General features: G+C 40.3%; 1 protein-coding gene across 1 annotated transcript in view; it reads left to right on the top strand.

Annotated features, from left to right (window-relative positions):
- LOC125324587 (potassium voltage-gated channel subfamily KQT member 1-like) overlaps positions 1-20,336 on the top strand; it is a 92,750-nt gene that overhangs the window by 29,790 nt on the left and 42,624 nt on the right. The window contains exons 4-10 of the mRNA XM_048300625.1: positions 2,291-2,417; positions 6,806-6,884; positions 8,688-8,784; positions 13,217-13,357; positions 18,418-18,558; positions 18,831-18,926; positions 19,731-19,859. Of these exons, the coding sequence (XP_048156582.1) occupies positions 2,291-2,417; positions 6,806-6,884; positions 8,688-8,784; positions 13,217-13,357; positions 18,418-18,558; positions 18,831-18,926; positions 19,731-19,859 (810 nt within the window). The remainder of the gene's footprint in view (positions 1-2,290; positions 2,418-6,805; positions 6,885-8,687; positions 8,785-13,216; positions 13,358-18,417; positions 18,559-18,830; positions 18,927-19,730; positions 19,860-20,336) is intronic.

Below are 20,336 nucleotides of genomic sequence, written 5' to 3'. Positions count from 1 at the left end.
GGCAGAAGAGCAGCTTGGCTGAGCAGGGATCTTGTAGAACTTAGGCAGGAAAGGGGAGTATATGGGAGGACAGGTGTCACGAGAGGAGATTCTGTCCCCAAGGTAAGGAGAAAATTAGTGCAGCAAAAGCTCAATTGGAGTTCAAGCAGGCCAGCACTGGGAAGGACAATAAAAAGGACTTTTAAAAATATGTTCATAGCAAAAGGGGAATCAGAAATAGCATTGGGACATGGCTTGATGAGATTGGTCACCTCAAAAATAGCCATGTGGACAAAGCAGAGACATTTAATGTCCTTTTCACCTCTGCCTTCAACAACGATGGGCCCTGGGAAGTCTGGAGTTCTGTTGGGATACCATGACTGGGGGGATGATAAAACTTCAGTCCACCTTGATTTTGTTTGAGACTTGCTGATACAGCTGGATGTGCATAAATCATGGGGCGTGGTGGGATGCATTCCAGGATACTGAAAGACCTGGCAGATGTCATTGTGGGACCTCACTCCATTTATTTTTCAATGGTGTTGGGAGTCTGGAGAGGTTCCAGCAAACTGAAAGCTGGCAAGTGTTATCCCAGTTTTCAAGGACAAGAGGGAAGTCCCTGGTGATACAGACATGTCAGTCTCACTGCAGTGCCTGGTAAAATTATGGAGAAGGTTGTTTTGGGAGTTACTGAAAAACACTTGAGAGACAACACAGTCATTGGTTACAGCCAGCACAAGTTCATGGGGGAAATTCCTGCTTAAACAACTCAAATTTATCCATAGTTGACTAAGGAAAGTCAGAAAATGTGGGGTTTTTTGGATTTCAGCAAAGCTTTTGGTCCTGTCTGCATGGAATCCTTCGGGATAAACACTCAACAAGCCCATGGTACACTGGGTGAGAAATGGGCACAAAGAGTTGGCAGTAAACAGGGTTACATCAGCCTGGCACTCAGTCACTGGGGGGACTCCAGGGCTCAACTTTACAGACAGTGCTCTCCAGTATTTTTTAAAATGATCTAGACTCAGAAATCGAATACACATTGAGTTAGTTTGACAGCAGTACTAGACTGGGGAGAGCTGTGAACTCCCCTGAGGGTACAGAGGCCTCACAGAGAGGTCTGGATAGACCAGAGAGCTGGGAAATCACCAAGAGTATGAAAATTTACAAAAGCAAGTGCTTTATTCTCCCCCTGTTCTGGTTATACCTACACATTGTGGGACAAGAGGCTGGAGAGCAGCCCTACAGAAAGAGGTGTGGGGGTTTTGATGGCAAGTTCAAAGTGAGTCACCAGTGTGCCCTGGCAGCAAAAAGGGTCACCTGTGTCCCGGAGTGCACAGGGTGGAAGGAGGGGATTGTCCCACCCTGCTCTGCACTGCTGCAGCCCCACCTCGAGTTCGGGGGACAGTTTAGGGTGTCTCAACAGAAGAATGACATCAGAACATGAGAGTGTGTCCAGAGGAGGGCAACCAAAGTGGGGCAAGGCCTGGAGGGCAAGGCTTGGGAGGAAGTGTCTGAGGTGTGGGGGTTTGTCCAGCTTGGAGAAGAGGAGCTTGAGGAGTGACCTACCGCAGTGGCAGCTTCCTCAAGGCAGGCAGAGCAGGAGGCTCTGATCTCCTCTCTCTGGTGGCCAGGGACCCGAGGAAAGGGAATGAACCTGCACCAGGGGGCAGTCAGAGGGGACATGAGGAAATGGTTCTTCCCTGAGAGTGTGCTTGGTCACTGGAATGGGTTCCCCAGGGAGTGCCTGAGAGAGCTCCTGGATGACACCTTCAGTCACACAGTTTAGTTTCAGATGGCCCTGCGAGGATCATCCCGCCTGCTGATCTCCATGGGTCCCTTCCAACTTGATGTGTTCTGTGATTCTATATAAAAGTTGACCTTACTTTCTGATTTTATGTTCATAAATTCTTTCTCATCATCTAGAAATGCTTCATATGCTTGTAAGTTTTAGGAGTGATATACTTGTAGCCTCCCACTAGTCCTTGTTTTTTAAAATTTTAAGTTTTGGAAAGAAACAGAAGAAGAATAATACTGTGTTTTTCCCTATGATATACTGAAGGAATGGAGCTTAAACCATCCATTTATTCATGCAAATCACATTCAGGTGCTGATTATCTCTCCCTTTTATTTACTGCCTGGCATATGCATATAAAAAGTGAACAGATTAGACAAAATCCTTTTTATTGCATCATTTGTCTTGACAAGCTCATCTGTATTAGTCCTATGAATAAATTAGATATGCAACCTGTACTCTGACTCTTAATGAAAAGAACTCAACTCTGATCTCTTCTCCTTTTCCCTGTGTTAGGAAATAGTTCTGGTGGTGTTTTTTGGTGCTGAGTACCTGGTCCGGCTGTGGTCTGCAGGCTGCAGGAGTAAATATGTTGGCTTCCAGGGAAGAATCCGGTTTGCCAGGAAGCCAATATCCATCATTGGTAAGACTTAAACTCTTTTGCAACCCCACCTCTTTGTTGTAAATAAAAATTTCAACTTCTGCAGGGGCCTTACTGCAGTTGTGAGCTACACCGGCCCCTCAACATTTATCTCCTTTGTGATTTCTCTTCTTTTGGGTTGCTAGAACTGAACACTTAAAATATGGCTTAGAAAGGCAGGATTGTAAAGTGAAGAAATGAATAAATCTTGGGTAATTGAAGAAAATTGTTAAGATTTTGAACACAAAATCCTTCCTGGGGTACAAACAAATTCTTCGTCTGCCTCTAGAGCTGATCTATTTTTGTGACCTAACCATGAGGCCTATAAGATACCATTTTTACTCCTCATCATGTTCTTGATTTCTCTCTCAGTTGAGAAGTGCTTCTTAGGTGGGTATATTAGAGAAAATGATAGTCTCATTGAACTGTGGTTTCAAGTGGTTCTTTCTGCTGGTATTGTGCTTCTACTACAGTAAATATTCATGTTTGTATTGGAGCCCTTGGGGGAGACACAGTGGGTTTTGTTAAGAAAAGCTAAGAATGGCTACAGCTGGTTGTGCACTCACAGGTATCAGTACTTTATTTAACCTTTGGAATTCCCCTAAGAATATAATACACTGGAAATCAAGGTTTAATTTTCCATATCAAATGCAGATGGAACAGTGTCTGCACTGTTCAAAAAAGAAGCTAGATTTGGGAAATACCTTTGCTGTGAATGATTGAATCCTACTGACTCATCCTATCATTTTCGAATCAACATGAATAAAATACAGACACTAGAAAAAGAAGTTAAAGGATTAAACCAGAATGAAAAACATAATGCATTCATTTTATTTCTTCATTAATACAAAAGTCTTTATTTTAAAATCAGAAAAAAAAATCTAAAATTTCTTTGAGAGCAGGGATATTTCTTCTCTGGGTTTTTGTTCATAAAATTTGGATTAATTCTTACAAAGTTCCACTTGGGTAACAGTTTTGAATTTCCTTAAGTTCTTCCATTATCTTTCCTTTCCTTCCCTCTCTAGCTGTAAATAAAAATTACTTCGGTGCTTATTACCAGGCAGAGATTTAGTAGTCAAGCCTAATTACTACTTTCATTTATAAACTTTTAAAATATTACTGGATTCCATGCTGCATGAACTCATATGTTAACATGCAACTTGAATAACTGGGAGAGTGTTAAGATAGAACACATAATTTTTTGAATGGTCTTTTAGCATTTTAGCTATAATGGAAAGTGATCCAACTCCCCTACCTATTAAATCAAATCTTTAAATTACTTTTAAGTAGATTTTCTAAAGTTAGCCTAATATTTCTCTACTTTGCAGACAGATTGTAGATGATAACATGTATGTGAGAAAGGACAGTAACAACCTGTCAGAAGACATTAATATTGAATTGATTCCCAGCTCAAGAATCCCTAGAAAAATCCCTTTGTTTCTCCATGCTTCTTCATTCCCTAGTTTCCAGAAGGAGCACGTTTAGTGTGTGGTGCTCATTTACCAAGGCAGCAGAAACAATGGTGAGACCTTTCTTAAAACACACCTTTAAGCTGAGACCCATTTACATGCTGTAAAATAGTACAGCAATAAAATACAAAAATAAAATACAAATATTCTTACTGCTTTAAATTTAAAATGAATTAATTGCTTTTAATAAAAAAGCTGAGAATTGAATACTAGAAAGTCAATTTATGGGAACATTAGAAACACATCAGCAATTTCCTCAAAAGAAAAAAAAAAAGCTGTACTCAGGTAAGATATGTGATAGGTGATATTTGGAATTATTATTTTTTTTTAAATTAACAAACTTCCTGACACTTTACTTTTTGAAAACTACCATAAATACCAGTGTAATGCTAGTCTAAACACTAATGCTTGTTAGAGTTAAAAAAGTCATGTAAACAAACAGCTTTTCCTGAAGCTTTCCATGCCAGTGCCTGCTACAGTTTGAGTCTTGTGGAGACATTTCATGCAAAATGTTTAAACTGTTCCTGAAAAAGGCAACTCTGATGATTTCTTATGGAGAATCACTAGCAATTTCACACTTTGAAGCAGAAATTTAATGAGAAAATAGCTTTTTGTTTGTCACTGGAACTGAATTCCAATCTGATGAACAAGCCTCTGAAAAACTGGCAGCTTGTTTAGAGTTCAAACACCCTGCTAGAGGATGCTCTTCTTTTCCTCAGGGATTCAGTCTGCAGTGAGCCTGCACAATTCAAATTGCAGTTTCCTCTGAGCAGCAGTGCTGGGGCTGGAAGTGGAAAATCTGCTGGGTTTGGTTTTATAGTGCTCTTCCTGCATCTGCCCAGGGCACATGGAAAAGCCCAGGCTGAGGCAGAAGGAATGTTCTGGGACACACAGGCTCAGTAAGAAGACAGGAGGTGGATTCTGATGCAAAGGTCTGGGAGAGGAATGTTTGAAGAGTCTGACAAGCAAGCAGGAGCTTGAAGGAAAATCAGCAGGGGCTGGAAATATGTGGGATTAAAAGGTGGCAGTGAAAGGGCAGGATATGCTGATGACCTAGAATGTAAAATAGGGCTGTTTGGACCAGTAAACTGGGATTAATGAGGGAAGTCTAAGTGCTGGAAACTGGGATGAAAACTAGGAACAGAGGAGAAGCAGAGGTAGAAGAACAGATTTGGAGAAAAAGAAAAAAAAAAAGAAATATCTCTACCATGAAGAACACATTCAGAAAAGTGAAAGTACAAATGAAAAAATGTCTCACTACCTGGTTGAAGCTCATTTTCTGAGCTCAGTCTTTTCCACCTTCAGTACCTGCCATCAGATGGATATGTGTATGTCTGACAATTTAGTAAAGACATGATGCATCATTTGCTAGGGGGCAAAGATCTGTGTTATGATGTGATGGGAAGAAAATCTACCCTAAATTCTGATGTTTACAGATATATGTTCACACATGCTAAAGGAACAGCGTAAAAAAATTGGAAAGTGAGGCATTCAAAAGCTAAGATTAATCCTAAATGGAAGCTCTTTCTGTTGCCTCATCCCTCCCTTAATTCATTTTCATTTTCATTTTCATACATGCACAATTATTGTAGTACAGTCTTTAAACTGAGTGAGTGCTTTCCTTTGGGGAGGAATCCAGCTTTTACAGCAAAAATCAGACTGATACTGGAAATTAATTCAACTCAGAGAGTGGAGGATACTGTTGGTTGTAGAACTTCTGCAATATTTGTTGCAGCAACTACATGGTTGTGAATGAGGCAGGAGAACGCTTAAAGGAGAGGAAAAAACAAGTTAACCTAGCTGAAGGAAACTGTTGTTGCTGCCCAGGTTGGATCCCATTCTGCCTCTTGCCCAGGCATCCCATGGAAAGTCAGTTAAATAAAGTTTTCACAAATGGGCCTCATTTTCTGGATGTCCAAAGGAAGACTTTGAAGTCGGGTTGCAGAGGTTCTGAGCCCTCACAGCTACAAGTGAAGTCAGCAGGGCTGGTGTTTGGAAGTGCTCTGAAGAATAAAGTACTGCCTGTTTCAAACTGGCAAAGGAGAGTTTACCAAAAGTTTTCCTCGTTCTGTCTCCATTTGCTACCCATTTATAATAGTATCCTTTATTTTTTGGTTAGAGCCTGAAAGGGAAGCATTTAGATGCTCTAAAGAGGTTTACCACAGAAATGCTGGTGAGGAAATTAAAAAAATATCTTCTCAGAATAATGTTACAGCAAGGTTCAATAATTAGAAGAAATGGACATGGTCACTGTACTGGGATGAGAGAAAATAAGGGATGCTGGCACTGTGAACTCAATCTGTCATTTGCATTGTATAAAGCTGGAACTGTGTAAACTGCAGAGTTGTGGAAACAAAAAAAAAAGAACTCTGGAAACAATTATTTTTTTGTACAAATAAAGACAGTATCACAAAGTAAACTAACAGTTCTGATTTTTTCTAGACAGCCTTTGTTCTGACAGTTCCCTTAACTTTGAAAGCTTGGCTTTACAGCTTTGATACAACTTTTAAACCAAGTGTATGTTTGTCTGTATGCATGATACTTGACTTCGTGGATTTCATTATTGAGTGAAGCAAACCCTTGCATTTCCTCTTACATGAGAAGCCTTGAGCCAAAATAAGGATTCATTTCTAGGGTGTACAAATGCCTTTGCATTTTTTGTGGCAAGCTGCCTGATCTGTCAGTCTCTTTGAAACTTCTGTTACTGAATTCATCCTGGAAGAAACTGTAGCCACTGAGGTTTTGATGTGAAACTCTTACACAGACTTAACATGCCCACCAAATTTCAGCTAACAATTTCTTTTTTTGAAGTGCTTTCCTTAGTCTGTATTTGTTGTGTTTTTCAGTGCTGACATCTAAAACCAAAAAATCAATACATTCTTTCTTCTTTTGATTGTTTGTTTGTTTGTTTGTTTTTAACAGATCTGATTGTGGTAGTAGCCTCAATTATTGTTCTGAGCATAGGATCTAATGGGCAGGTGTTTGCCACCTCGGCAATAAGGTATGTTCTCCTGTGGCTGCAGCTCTTCACTACCACAGAGGTTATTAGATGTATACTTGATTGCCTAATTCCCAATTTAGCTGCATGTCTGATTTTCCTAATGCAGGAAAAGTTACTCTACTGAAGCACTGGGCAGTGGAGGACTGGGTGCTGTTGTGCTTGGTCACTGATTGGGAAAGGAGTGCAGGAACAAATGAAAAATGGTGGGAATGCTGAAGCCAAGTGGAAAAAACGAAATGTTGTGTCCTATTTAAAACATCAAACAACTCTCTCTCTGAGACAAGAGAGTATTACAGAACGTGGGTTTATTTAAGAAGTAATCCAGACAGCACTTAACTCTGTGCTTTTTCAGTATGAGTAATTACTTTGTTTAAAGAGTAATTATGCTTTGGTGGATTTGTTTGGCACGAGTAACTCACACTGTACATGAACCAGAAACATTTGATGTCCACAGTGTTTGTTCAGCTTGCATCAAGTACTGCAGGCTTGTTTTGGGAGGTAAAGTGGGTAAATAGAAGAAAAGAATGATGAGCAGTAGGTGTACTTCCCACTCCTAACCTAACTTCCAAGATGTGCTGCATGTTCTGTCACAAGCCTCCGCTTCCCAGTGCAGTGGAATCACTGGGAAGTGGGAATGGCCAGTACTGTCTGAACTGTCCAGCTGTGTAGACAAACACTGGGGGGACCTACATGTACAGTGTTTTTAAGATAACTCTTACCATAGAACATTCATCCTTTCCTGAGGGTAAAGACTCCACACAGGCAGCAGGAATGTGATTATTGGCTCATACAGGAAAAGAGGAAGGTGCATGTGAAAATTCCAAAGGTTGGGGATTTTTAATTTAGCTAGAAGTGTAGGAAAGACTTCAATGAATAGGCCCTCTGTGTGTTTGTATTTGAGCCTGGTGGGTTTTGGGCTCAGTGCAGCCTTTCCCAGTGTTAAGCTCCAAAGCCCTACACTTCAGAACCTTAACCCACATCCCTGGAGTGTTATCATTGCTCCTCTGAAAAACCAGTAGGGTCAGGCAAGTCTGAATTAAAAAGCAAAACCTACATTCACAACAAAATTTTAAGGATTGCTAAAAAGAGCTAAAAATACTTCCAGTGAAAAATTTTCAGGTAGATGAATTCAGCATCCATCCTTTCCTGCTCTTCACTGGTTTGTTTCAGGGATAAGACAGTAAGATGACTATAGGCAAACAAAATTCATTGTCAAAAGGGCAAATGAAATATTTCCATAGAATAAAATTATGCTGAAGAACCATACTGATAACTGTTTTTCATTAGTTGAAATATTTGGAGCTTATGATTGATTCAGTTATTCTCCTAAAAACACATAGGACTCTATATATTTCTATATATTTTCTATAAATCAGATAGATTTCAATAACTCACACAACAAGGATTTCCGTAATGCCATGTTTGATTCATATTCTGCTTTTGGCAAATAGAGAAAAAAGTTTGCTCATATTTATGTTAGCAAAGTTTGAAGCATTGGTTTTCCTTGGAAAGGAGGCATTTGAGAATCAGAATCATATAAAATACACAAGTTTCCCCTGATTTTGTTTGGTTTTCCATTAAATAATTGTTTTCATAGCCAGTATTACTGAACAAATTTGACTGTAATGAAATGTGATCTAAACATAGAGATGCCTGAAGCCTGGGCAGGGCAGTACTATCACAGTTCTTTAACATGGCAGAGTGTTAGTGGATATAATCAATTGTGGGTGGATGAGGCAGTATTGTCCTCAAGCATTTTTACTGATTTATTGTGTTTATTTTAATGCTTCACTTTCCTTACAGGGGGATCCGCTTTCTCCAGATCCTTCGGATGCTTCACGTTGACCGCCAGGGGGGCACCTGGAGACTCCTGGGGTCAGTGGTTTTCATCCATCGACAGGTACCTGGCCTTTAAACATCCCCTGCATTTTGGTGACTTCAGTAAATTCTCTCTGTGGGCTTCAGATCATACCCTGGTTTAAATGAACTGTTACATTGCAAGAGAAAGAAATGCTCTAAAAGTCCATCGTGTGTTTCTTTCCCCTTTTAAAATGGGAAACTATTCTTTGCTAGGGCGGTGGCTGACAGGGTATAAACACCAGTGTTTGGGTTTTTAATTAACTGTTGTACCCTTTGGTGTTATCCCTCAATGTCATTCATTAAATGCAGCTTTGTGGGCTGCCTTTCGTACTACAAATACTCTCCACTATCTCCACAGAAGATGTGTTCCTAACGTGGTTGTTCTGTGGAAAACCAAACACTGGTGGAAAAGCCTTGCTAGAAGAAGTCAATTATTTAAACAATTCTGTTTTGTTCTCCTTGAATACAGAGTTTTCTAATTTGTTCTTTAAATAAAAAATATGGACTATGTTATGATCCTTTGTAGGAAAAGTTATTTTTTCAAGGGTGTGCTCACAGAGGCAAACCTGGCTATATATAGTTTCATGTCTGCTAAAACTTTGAAACAATTTTTCTGTGTGAAAGCTCATTAAGCAGGAAGAGTTTAAAAGTTTTTCTGCAGACTTTGAAATGTTTCTAACTGAAGGCTTCTTTTTGAGTCTTCATGGAATCTTGTTATGATTAGCTTTATCAATATAACAGAAATTTATATCATTAGCCTTTAAATCTTGCATCTCATGCCACACTGTGGAGGGCTAATACTCCGCTGTCAATCTCCACATCACACTTGTAAGGGTGGTTAACTCATTCTTGTGAGTGTAGATGTGTTCTCCACATATTGACAAACAGTTACAGATTTCCACACAGACATCTTTTAATTTTGTATTCAGAAAACTGGTTTTCTGGGACAGAAAGTGGGATGCACTTAATCCAAGCAATTAATTTAATACCAAAAGTTAATTTTCTTCCTTTTGGTTTTTTTCCCCCAGTACAGTAAGAACTTTTTATGTCATGATGGCTGTGCAGAAGTGATGCACACCAAAGTGCTGTGGGATAAAGCCTCCTTTCATACTGTACAACAGGATGACTTTTAATGCTCCAAGTCTGTGTGGTCTTCATTTATTATGCTTGCTTTGCCTGGGTATCTTGCTAGGGCAGAGCTGATATCCAAATAACTTTCTCAACATTTGGTACCCTTACAGACAGAGCTGTTTGAGAACATTTTTTCCTGTGGGTGTTCAGAGTTTTAGTCAAGAATCAGGAAATACTATCTCCAAAATACAACACTTGAATCTTATGTGTCACAAGCATAAGTTCAATGATTTAAAAGGAAAAAAAATAAATCCTTGGAAAAGTGAATTTATGAGTAAACACACCTGAAGTTCTGCTTATCCAAAGACGTGATTATGGTGATAAATAAAACTCCACAGATCCGTAGTACTTATCCAAGCAGATCACCCACTAATACGTTAAGGAAAAAAGTACCAAGCACACAGTTCTGTATTGACATTGGACAAGTGCAGCTGAAACCCTAACACGGTACCAAACGGAAGGAAAAATGGAACCTTTATTCCTGTCCAGAGTCTGAAAGAAATATTTGTTTAAAAATAAGAAACCAAAACCAAAACAAAAACACCTCAGCTGCTTTTTCTTCACTGGCAGAGTACAAAGTCCTCATCTATTTTTTTTTTGTGTTTGATACTCTTTCAGAAAAAATGGGCCCCTAAACCCTTAAGCAATGTGAGAAAATAAATTCACATCTTGGTGCCCTGTGAAAATAGCAAGCACTTGTATCTCCATGGCCCCAGAAGTGCTTACTAAAGTTGTCACCAACGATTTCCATGTGTTTTGGAATTTACATATATCTCTATTAGCTCACTCATGCCTGGTTTGGCTGGGATGCTCTTCTATTTTCAGCAGGTTGAGCTTATATACCAGCATTTCTTGCCAAAGACAACAAAACATGAGTCAGTATCACATGTGGTGGTGGAAAGCCATGGAGAAGTCCTGCAGCTTACTGAAAAACTTAGTTAGCAACTCTAGCTGCAGCTTGTGAGCCTCTAGGTTGGTTTTACTCCTTCCTCACCTTGCTTTGTGAGGTCTTCTACTGCTCTTAGGACAGGAAGAATTCTTGTATTTTTTCCAAGTGCTGAACTTTGTACTGTGTGGTCCTTATTTCAACTGAAAATGGAGATCTAGCTGAGTTTAAAAAATGTGCTGACTCAACTCTCTCAGGATTCAAATGCATCTTTGTGCATTTGTTGTTCTTGCTGTTTGCCCGTGTGTGTGTGTATCTGAAAGTCCCTGCTGCAAAGAGCCACTTGTTTTAGGCAGCACTCTTTATTCTTAAGCTCTTACGTAATAAAACCCACATAAATGTGTCATTTTAAGGCCTGATGCCTGCAGAATGCTCTTTGCTTTATGATCATGTCTCTTGAAGCATGTGTTATTTTAAAAGCTTCTGACTCCTTAAATCCAGTAGGCATGAGATTGCTGCCATTATTCTTAATAATTAAATACAGTCTCTCTATATACATGGAACATGGATTGGTGACATTTAGAGTAAGTCCAAGGCAGTTGCATTTTCATCTGGCTTTTACTTGAAAAGAATTCTATCTTTAGATGAGCAGTACTGGAGCTGAGAGGTGCCAGTGGTGAAATAACCTCAGTAGTTCTGTTGATATTTCTGCCACTTTGAAAGGATTTCGTAAGACTGATATTTTCCTGCCTGCTTTCCAAACAACCAGCACTTAAACAAGAATTATTCCAATTATCATCCACAAATAGTCAATTGTGTATGTTAACACAAGGAGCTTTTCAAAGCAGGTCATATCTACAAGTACACAGTGCAGCATTGTCATGAGATAAAGATGAGAAAATAAAGGTGACCAGCAGAGAAACTACTGAAACCCCAGGGCTTATTTCCTTTATCAGCTGCCTTGTTTAGCAAACAGGCCTGCAAAATGTTAAGGCTTAAATTAAAAGGCTTGTCCATGGGCAAGATGAAATATTATCAAAATTCATTATTTAGGTCATCATTAAACGATTAGAGGAAAAACACCCATTTTTCTTTGTGCCAAGATTACTTAAAGATTTCCTGAACCTAGATTTTAATTAGTGCTCTAGGAGAGTGAGGGATGTTTATCGTTCCTGCTGCTGAATGTTGGTCCTTGATACCAGGGCTACCTTTCCCCAGGAAGCTCTTACAAGGAAAGGAAAAGAGAGAAAGAAAGACAGACAGACAGAAAGACAGAAAGACAGAAAGAAAGAAAGAAAGGAGAAAATCTGAAGTAAGTTTGATGATAAAATCGAACCTTCCCTTACAAACAGTTTAAGAAATGTGGGTAGAGTATTGCAGAAAATCTGTGAAAACCTGACATACTTTAAAAGTAAGGGCAATCCTTCCTATTCAGGTTTTAATTTTAAATGTATCATATGGCAGTGCTTTGATTCCCTTATTGGCTGGGATCCAAGGAAAGAGAAATGACTGTCAAGAGCTTAAGGAAGATGCCAATCAAGACGTAGCACAACAATGTTTCATGTTAAAGATGGGCAAATATGTGCAAAGAAAATAAAGGAATAATGCATCTAAACTTTAAGTAATTAAAAGAAGCTGTTTTCCCTCATAACTAGTTATTGGATTTCCCGGGGGGGGCAGGTGGATGTCTCATTTAGCACTGCTTTTAAAAGCTTTATGTGTTTTTGCATTTGTGATACCATACCTTTTTAAATGCACCAGCACTTTCTTTTTTCCTGAAGACTGTGAGAATCTAAGTCACAGCAGGTGACTTATCTAAGTCATAGCAGGTCTGACACAACTTTCTTGCCCAAAAATCTTTAGAGAAAATGGTATATTCACAAGGACTGTACCATGCCCTCTCAAAAGTCTGCCCCAGCCTTGTTTTTCAGGACCAAAACCCTGACATATTTTATCTTAAGAGTTTATCTTAACATGAAACTGTTGAGACATCACTATTCAGTCTTGAGCAATCTAAACATCAGATACACAGGTTCATTACTCGGATATGGCCATAATCACAAGACATGCCTGTTATTTCTGTGTGCAGTTCAGCAAGGGCATTTCTAAAGCTGCTTTGCTATTTTAAAAATGTTTAGATAATTAATGTTTTGAGTAGACAGTTAAGTGGAATGATTCCCATTCCATAATTAGGAAAGATGTCCTACTCTACATTTAGCTGTCCCAAGGATCTTGGATAAATGATGGCTTTTTGACCTATTTAGCATGGTATGCATAAAACCTAAGTCAATGTTTTAGCTGTTTTACTGGAGGCAGATTTTGTACCTGTAATATAACATATTGATTTTTCTACTGTGGTGCAAAACCCCCCACATATATTTGCAATGTTTGACAATGATAGAATATATGTATATGATGAAAACCTTATATGCTTGTTTGCTTTCTCTTTTAAAAGGAACTCATAACCACGCTGTACATTGGATTCTTGGGATTAATTTTTTCATCCTACTTTGTTTATCTTGCCGAGAAGGATGCAGTTGATGAGGATGGAAAGACAGGTTTCTCCAACTATGCTGATGCTCTTTGGTGGGGTGTGGTAAGTCCTCACCAACAAAATGTGTGTGCCAACAGGGCATAAGGTTTTTTGTTCAAGCTGTGATATTTTTAGAAAAATCTGGCATTTCTTTCTTTGCAGAATGTATTTCTGTAGGGAAGCTTGACAACCTCTTAGGAGGGATACAAGAAAGAATATAATAAATACAATTAAATTCTTGGGGTATTAAATTTTATTGTGAAAGCAGGTTAGCAAGTTCTTAGCAAAGGACACTGAATGTTTACAGATATGGAAAGTCCACATCTCAAAAAGAGTAGAAATTCCCTTCAAAACCTGTACCACTTCCTTTAAATTCTGCTTAGTTACCTGCGAAAGGTACATAACTTAAAAGGATACTATATGTGAAAGTTGGGTTAGTGACTCTGGTTTTTTGATCTTTTTGTGTAAAACTCACACTCTCAGTAGTAATTCAGACCTTGATGCAAGTTACAGGTTCCTGTTTTTTGGTTTTTATCTTTAACTTAGATGCTGGATAAGCCTCTACTTCAGTGAAGTGCACAGAAATACAGACTATATTACATGTACCCTCAGTCATCACCCTTTAAGTGGTTCACTATAAAAATATTTTGAACACTAAATTCCTTTCACTATGTTGTCAAGTATTCATTTCATCTGCAGAGCATCACCTATGGCTGTGCTAAAAACAATACAAACCCAGAAGAATCTAGTGAAAAAAGGAAAATCCACGCAATGGCCAGATGGACCTGATGATCTAAGGTGCTGGGAAGCAATGAAACCATGAACCAACCCATAGAGCAATCACTTGTGAAAGTCCTCAATGGACATGGGATAAAATTTTAAGAATATAAAACCTCATGGTTATAGGTGTGAGGCAACCTGTAGCTAATGGTGGGAAATAATGAGTGTCTCAGAAGCACAGATTGTGCTGCATTTTAAAAGGAAAACAATCAGGGTGTAATTGGAAGATACCCCATGCCAGCTTTAAGAGAACAAACCAGGACTCTTATTGTCACTTATTCTTCCATTATTTGAGCAGTTCACCTCAAACACCAGTGGATCACTTGTAGCATCCAGTTCTATCCATGTATATTCATGCACAGCTTATTCCTGCATGTGATAAAAATTCCATGTGAACCCAGTGTACTTTTTCTACTTATTTTTATTTTTATTTCTATTTCTATTTTCTCTAGTTTTCCAGAGCTTGTTTCATTAGTTCCATTGAATATTTAGGTATGAATTACAAAATGCTTCTAAACACTGGAAGCTATGGCACTGATATGAGTAAAGAGTAACAAGATTAAGGTTAAAAAAGTCAGAGTGTGTTTATACAAGAGTATTTTGGACTTCAGGAATTTAAAAGGAGTCATAAAGACCAACAGAGAAGTTTAAAATGCACATTACCTTGTTGGGATAGATGACTTGGGATCTGTGTTTCCAAGTGTGTGGATGGGACATGCAAAGTGTTCAGTGGGTTTTGTTATTTTCCAAAACTTGACTTGCTTTGTGTAGCAGCAAGATAAAATCAGCTCCTCTTTCTCTGGCTGTGTGAGGAACACTGTTCAAATTGTTGTTTAAGCTTTTCAGGCATCTAGGCCTCCTCAGCATTTAGTGAGTCACGGTGCAGGTGCAGTTCACAGCTGGGAACAGGAACAAAGGACAAAGTGAATCAGTTTCTTTTTCTTTTCAAATCTCCTGGAACATAGAAACACAGATGTGGAGTTACTAGGGAGTGAAATTTGATTTTTACTTTTGCCTTTCAAAACTGAGCCATTGGAAAAAAAAAAAAAAATCTTGGTAACAAGTATCTGAAAGTCTTACATGTCTGAAAAAAACCACAGAGTCTATTATGGGCAACGTTTTGGTTTGGGGAGAAAGTGCAAGCTTGCTGAACTTGATACAAATGACCTGAAAGGTTTAAATACAGAGAAAAGAGAAAACAAAGAACAAATGAGAGTTGGAATTAAATGCTAACTACATTCACCTGCTTCAGTTAAATGCTAGGTTTTTTCTCCTAGGTTTGGCAGGCAAACAGGTTAAACTGTGAAGACATACCAAAGACTTTATGTGTTTTACATGAAGCCGTTCTCAGAAGCTGTAGCATGTAGGGCACGTGTAAACCACTCCCAGCAGCATGGTCAGTCTGCCAGAATTGCAACCCATGACACAGCAGTTTCCCTGTCCCTTTTGGGGATTGTTTCCTTGAGGAGAGAAGAGCACATAGGAGGCTTCTCTTCTGTTGGCCCTCCCTGCTTGCCTCTTGCTGCTTGTAATGCTTATTGATCTTGCTGCAAACTCAGCTATTCTGTACCACTGGGCTGGAGTAAAATACTTGCTCCAGTAAATTGGTGTTAACTGGCACAGGTACTTGGGATCAACTGCTCAGAATTTCCAGCAGTAAATTTCCATGCCAGAGGTAGCAGTTTGAACCCCTTTATAGTTAGTGTGTTTTTTGAGGTATTTAGTTCTGACTCCTCACACCTGAGGACACCTGCCTGTCTTAAAACATCTGAGCAGCCCTGTTGACTGCTACTAAATCAGGGTTCTTCCCTTTTTGAGGTGTACACATGTGTGTTTAGAGCCTGTGCACACAGCTGGAATGTGCCATCATAAATCCGTGTTACAGGAGGTGTCATTTTCCAGAGCCCAGGTATTCAACATTCTCTGCTCAGAAATACTGATAACTTTGGGATGTACAAGTAGAAAAAAAGTTCTGCTGTGATTAAGAAAGCCAGAGAATTACATTACTTATAATCCTTTCCATGTATTCAAAGTGCCAATTAGATTACTGAGAAGGAACCCTCTTAAGGTAGCCAGGGAAAAACTTTCTGAGACATGTTCAGGCACCTGCAGGAGTCTGCCAGTCAAACGCCTGCTGTGGAGATGGAAAATTCATTTTTTCTGTGGTTACAGCTTTCATGCTGTCTTCCATAGTAACACTAATGCAGCTCAACATTACTGCAGTTTGGTTTTAAGTCCTGTGTGCTGGAGAACTTAGAAAAAAAAATAACCAAACCCCCCCCCCAAAAAAAAACCAAGAAGCCTTTCATAAGAAAAGAGAGGGGAAAAGGAAGGAAAAATCACAGACTTTGAGGGATCATCTGGGTGCACTGAGGAGCTGAAGTGCTGTTAAAGAAACAGAGCTTTAACTTCCTCCACTGCCCAGTAACATATGCTGCATTTCAAAGTTGAATTTTGGGGACTGGCAAACTCATGTGTTTGTCCTGCTGGTAGCACACAGCACCTGAGTCACCTGACCAGCCACATTAAATCTGGACAAACACCTGGCAAGGCAGAGCTCCTGCTGAGAGCAGTTTGCAGATCAAAAGAACAATATTCATTCAAGGATATAGATACTACAAAGTGGTCTTCATCAAGTGGAAAATTTGTGAAGAATAAACACAAATCTAACTGTTTTTTGGAACTTGGAAAAGCTAAGTTTGGTAGTAGTTGGTGATATTTTTCCCTGCAAATCTTTCTTCCAGCTCTGAGAGTAGGAGGAAATATATTCTTCCCATGCCTTTATTGCTTGATAGTTTCTTCTTAGAAGACTATTTTTGCATAACATCTAAGCATTTGTCAGCAAATTTTTCCATAAAAGGCAGCCTCTTTATAGTCAGTGTAAATTTGCATATTCTTTTAAGTCTGTTTTGGCTGTGTTTCTGCTACCATTCAAGGCGAAGTCAAGGGAGGGGAACTAGGTTTGGGGCTGGTGCTTCCAAATAAAAGTACATTTTTTCTATTTACAGTTCTCCCCAGCGGTTAGTATTGATGACAGAACTCTTCTGTTCCTCACCAGAAGCTTTTCACTTCTCAAGGGTCCAAGCCACGTTTCTCACACCATTTTATGGCAGCAGCAGAGCTCTGAGGATGCTGAAAACCCAACACTCCCATGGCCCAGGGTGTCTGTTTCAGACCATGGTCCTGCTATGACCATGGTGCCTGTCTGGTGTGATTCCCGTGGCTTGCTGTGGGTTCCTGCTTTGGGATCAGCTGATTATCCCCTTCCGTTGGGAAGCAGGGGGTCCTTGTTCCATCACAAACCTTTCTGATGGACCAGCCTCCACGTGGACCCTGTTTTCCCCCTGCACCAGGTCCTTCCTGACCTCTGGCTCATAATGAATTCTTTTCCATCCTGCTGGGGCTCTTCAGGAATAGCCCCAAACCTCTGTCCCGATTAGGTCCTCCTGCCTCTGAGGCTTTTCAGGGCTGGCCTGCCACCTCCACAGCAAGTCCCTGTAGAGCCAAGTCCCTACAGATGCCAGACCTGAGGGCACTAATTGGCCTAATGACCCTGCCCAGCATGACCTCACTGGTGATGCTCCACGCACACCCAGGGGCAATATTTAAGCACAGGAGAGATGGACTCTAGCTCAGCTGCAGCTGATGGACTCCCTTGATCCTGATTTCCACCCATGAGATGATGCCCTGCTATTGGCCCCTCCCTGTGGACTTCCGTGCTGACCACTGCTCTCGATCCTAATCCTGACCTGTGGCTTGCTGCCAGACCTGCCTCACTGTTGTGCTGCTGCATTATAATCCAGGCTCTTGGGTGGGCCTGGCTGCACTTTCTGCTTCTGTTTTGCTTGGAAGGGACTGTGGCCTGTCTGGAGAGGTGCTGCCCTGCTGGCTCTGTTGTCTCCCTTGACTGTGGGCCCCTTGTCCCTTAGGGAGTACCTGGCCCTGATAAGCAGTGATCAGATCCAAGTTCAAGCACCTTGTGGCTTAAACACAATTTGGGTGGCCAGGTCCTGTATTTGTGGGGAAGGAAGAAAGCTAAGCACAGGGCCCAGCTGTGTTCAGGTCTAGCTCTACTGGCAGGTTGACTTTGGGAGAGAACTCATCCTGGAGTGGTTGTGTGTTCCTCCTCTTGCCGTGAGGATTCAGCTGGGATGGGTGAGTTCTGTCCCTTTTCACTCCTGTCAGCACAGGTTTCCTTATCCCCACATCCAAACACTGTTGATTCACTCCTGTCTCATGATACTTTGCTAATTTTTTTCCCTTTCATTCTTTTGGTTTTTTGTGCTTTTTGGAGAGATAAATGTGCCCCATTGCACTGAAACAGGTGTTTGTTTCTGGCCTAGGTAACAGTCACAACAATCGGCTATGGAGACAAAGTTCCCCAGACGTGGATTGGGAAGACAATAGCTTCCTGCTTCTCAGTATTTGCCATCTCCTTCTTTGCCCTGCCAGCCGTACGTAGAACTCGAATCCCTTCGTTAAAGGTGTGTCCACCTCTGTGAATGCCTCTGGCTCCTGTAACCTGTGGACCACAGCAATAAACACATGCTGTTTATTGAAGTTACACGATTCCGCTGTTGATCTGCTCAGTTTCAGATTTTTTTGTTAGAATAAATAGAACTCTGTCACTGTAGACATTGCAAAATTAATTTTATAAAGTCTTTTATTAAATGTCTGTTTATTCCATATGCTGAGTATTTGATTTAGGTATGTGAAGTCATATACAAGTCTGACTAGTAACTTTGGTTGTATTTAGGGTATTCTGGGGTCTGGTTTTGCCCTGAAGGTACAGCAGAAGCAACGTCAGAAGCATTTCAATAGACAAATCCCAGCTGCAGCTTCCCTAATTCAGGTAAGGCCACGACAGTAAAATACCTCAGAGTTTATTGGAGAGAGAGTGTGGCCTGGAAGTTCAAGTATTGAGAATCACCATTCCTAAATTTATTATAGATCTATAACTTGTGTTTAACCACTTTGCCATTTTGATCCACATCAGTCAGTAGAGAAAATGAGATAATTGCCTCTCCCTTTCTGGAAGCTGCACTGTACCTGATATTTAGAGGCATAATGACACTAACTGGATGCAGTGAGTATATGTAGTGAAATATTAAAAAAACCGCCAAAAAACAAAAAAACCCCAACTTCATTATAATATTTAATTCATAAGTTCCTTTTCATATTCTTTTAGGTCCTGTGCATCTGCCAGATCCTGAGGTGATGAATGTGTGTACAAATACATGAAAAAACACACCTGTTTTTTGAAAAATCTCCCAGCGTAACATTCCATACAATAATATAAAGAATTAAATAGCACAGTGCACAAACATTCAATGTGGCACAGTGCAGAAAAAGGAAACTGCAGCATTCAGAGGGGGATTCACTTTTATGAGGGTCGAGTTGGATTTATTTATTTATTTTTCCTGTGGGCAGGGTTTGATCCCAGCTCGTGAGGGGAGCACTCCAAGAGCACACTGAAGATTTCTGTGTGATGTGTGTTCATGTCCTGGTGCAAACTGCATCCACCACGGCTGTATTTTGTCAGGAATGGTGTTTACCTGGACTGAGGGGTTTGTTGTCAGTTGGATTTGCTGCAAAATTTGCCGTGCAGAAGCCCATTGACTGCTCCTCCAGTGAGGTTCTTTGGGTTTCTTTACAGACCCTGTGGCGCTGCTACGCAGCCGAGAAATCCTGCACCTCCACAGCCACCTGGAAGATCTATGTGACAGCTCCTGTGCAAAATCCCAAAAAGTCTCCAGCGCCATCTAGTCCCGGTCTGAGAAAACAGGTGACAGCACTGGCAGGGTTCGCTCTCTGGTTGCTTTTCACTTTAAATTATAATTAACTTGCCAGGAGCCTCGTGAAGCGCCTGAGCAATCTGGACACCCGAAATACGGTTGTTTTCCTCCTGCCACAGCACGATTCGTTTTGTTTTCCTTAAAATATTCTTGAGGAACAAATGTCTTCTGACTAAATTTGCCTTGTTGGTCAGACAGGTACCAACTCTCCATTGTTTTATCCCCTTTGGAGTCTCCTACTTTCTCAGAGCACAAGGCAATGGTGCCACTTTCCCATTTTGCATTCATTTTTCAAAGTAGTTCATACAGGAAGAAGGAGAAAGCCGGTTTAAAAATTTATGTTCACATTTAACCTATGGCTGACAGCAGCTTCTCTTCTCTGAAGTACTCCATGCTGCTTTTATCTCTTTAGAAATGAAGACAAATCCCCGAGTTGTGGGTGCAGGAAAGTGGAACAGTGTCTGGCT

The sequence above is a fragment of the Corvus hawaiiensis genome, chromosome 4 (genome assembly GCF_020740725.1).
Source record: "Corvus hawaiiensis isolate bCorHaw1 chromosome 4, bCorHaw1.pri.cur, whole genome shotgun sequence".
NCBI lineage: Eukaryota > Metazoa > Chordata > Aves > Passeriformes > Corvidae > Corvus > Corvus hawaiiensis.
This window is presented reverse-complemented; position numbering and strand designations above follow the sequence as displayed.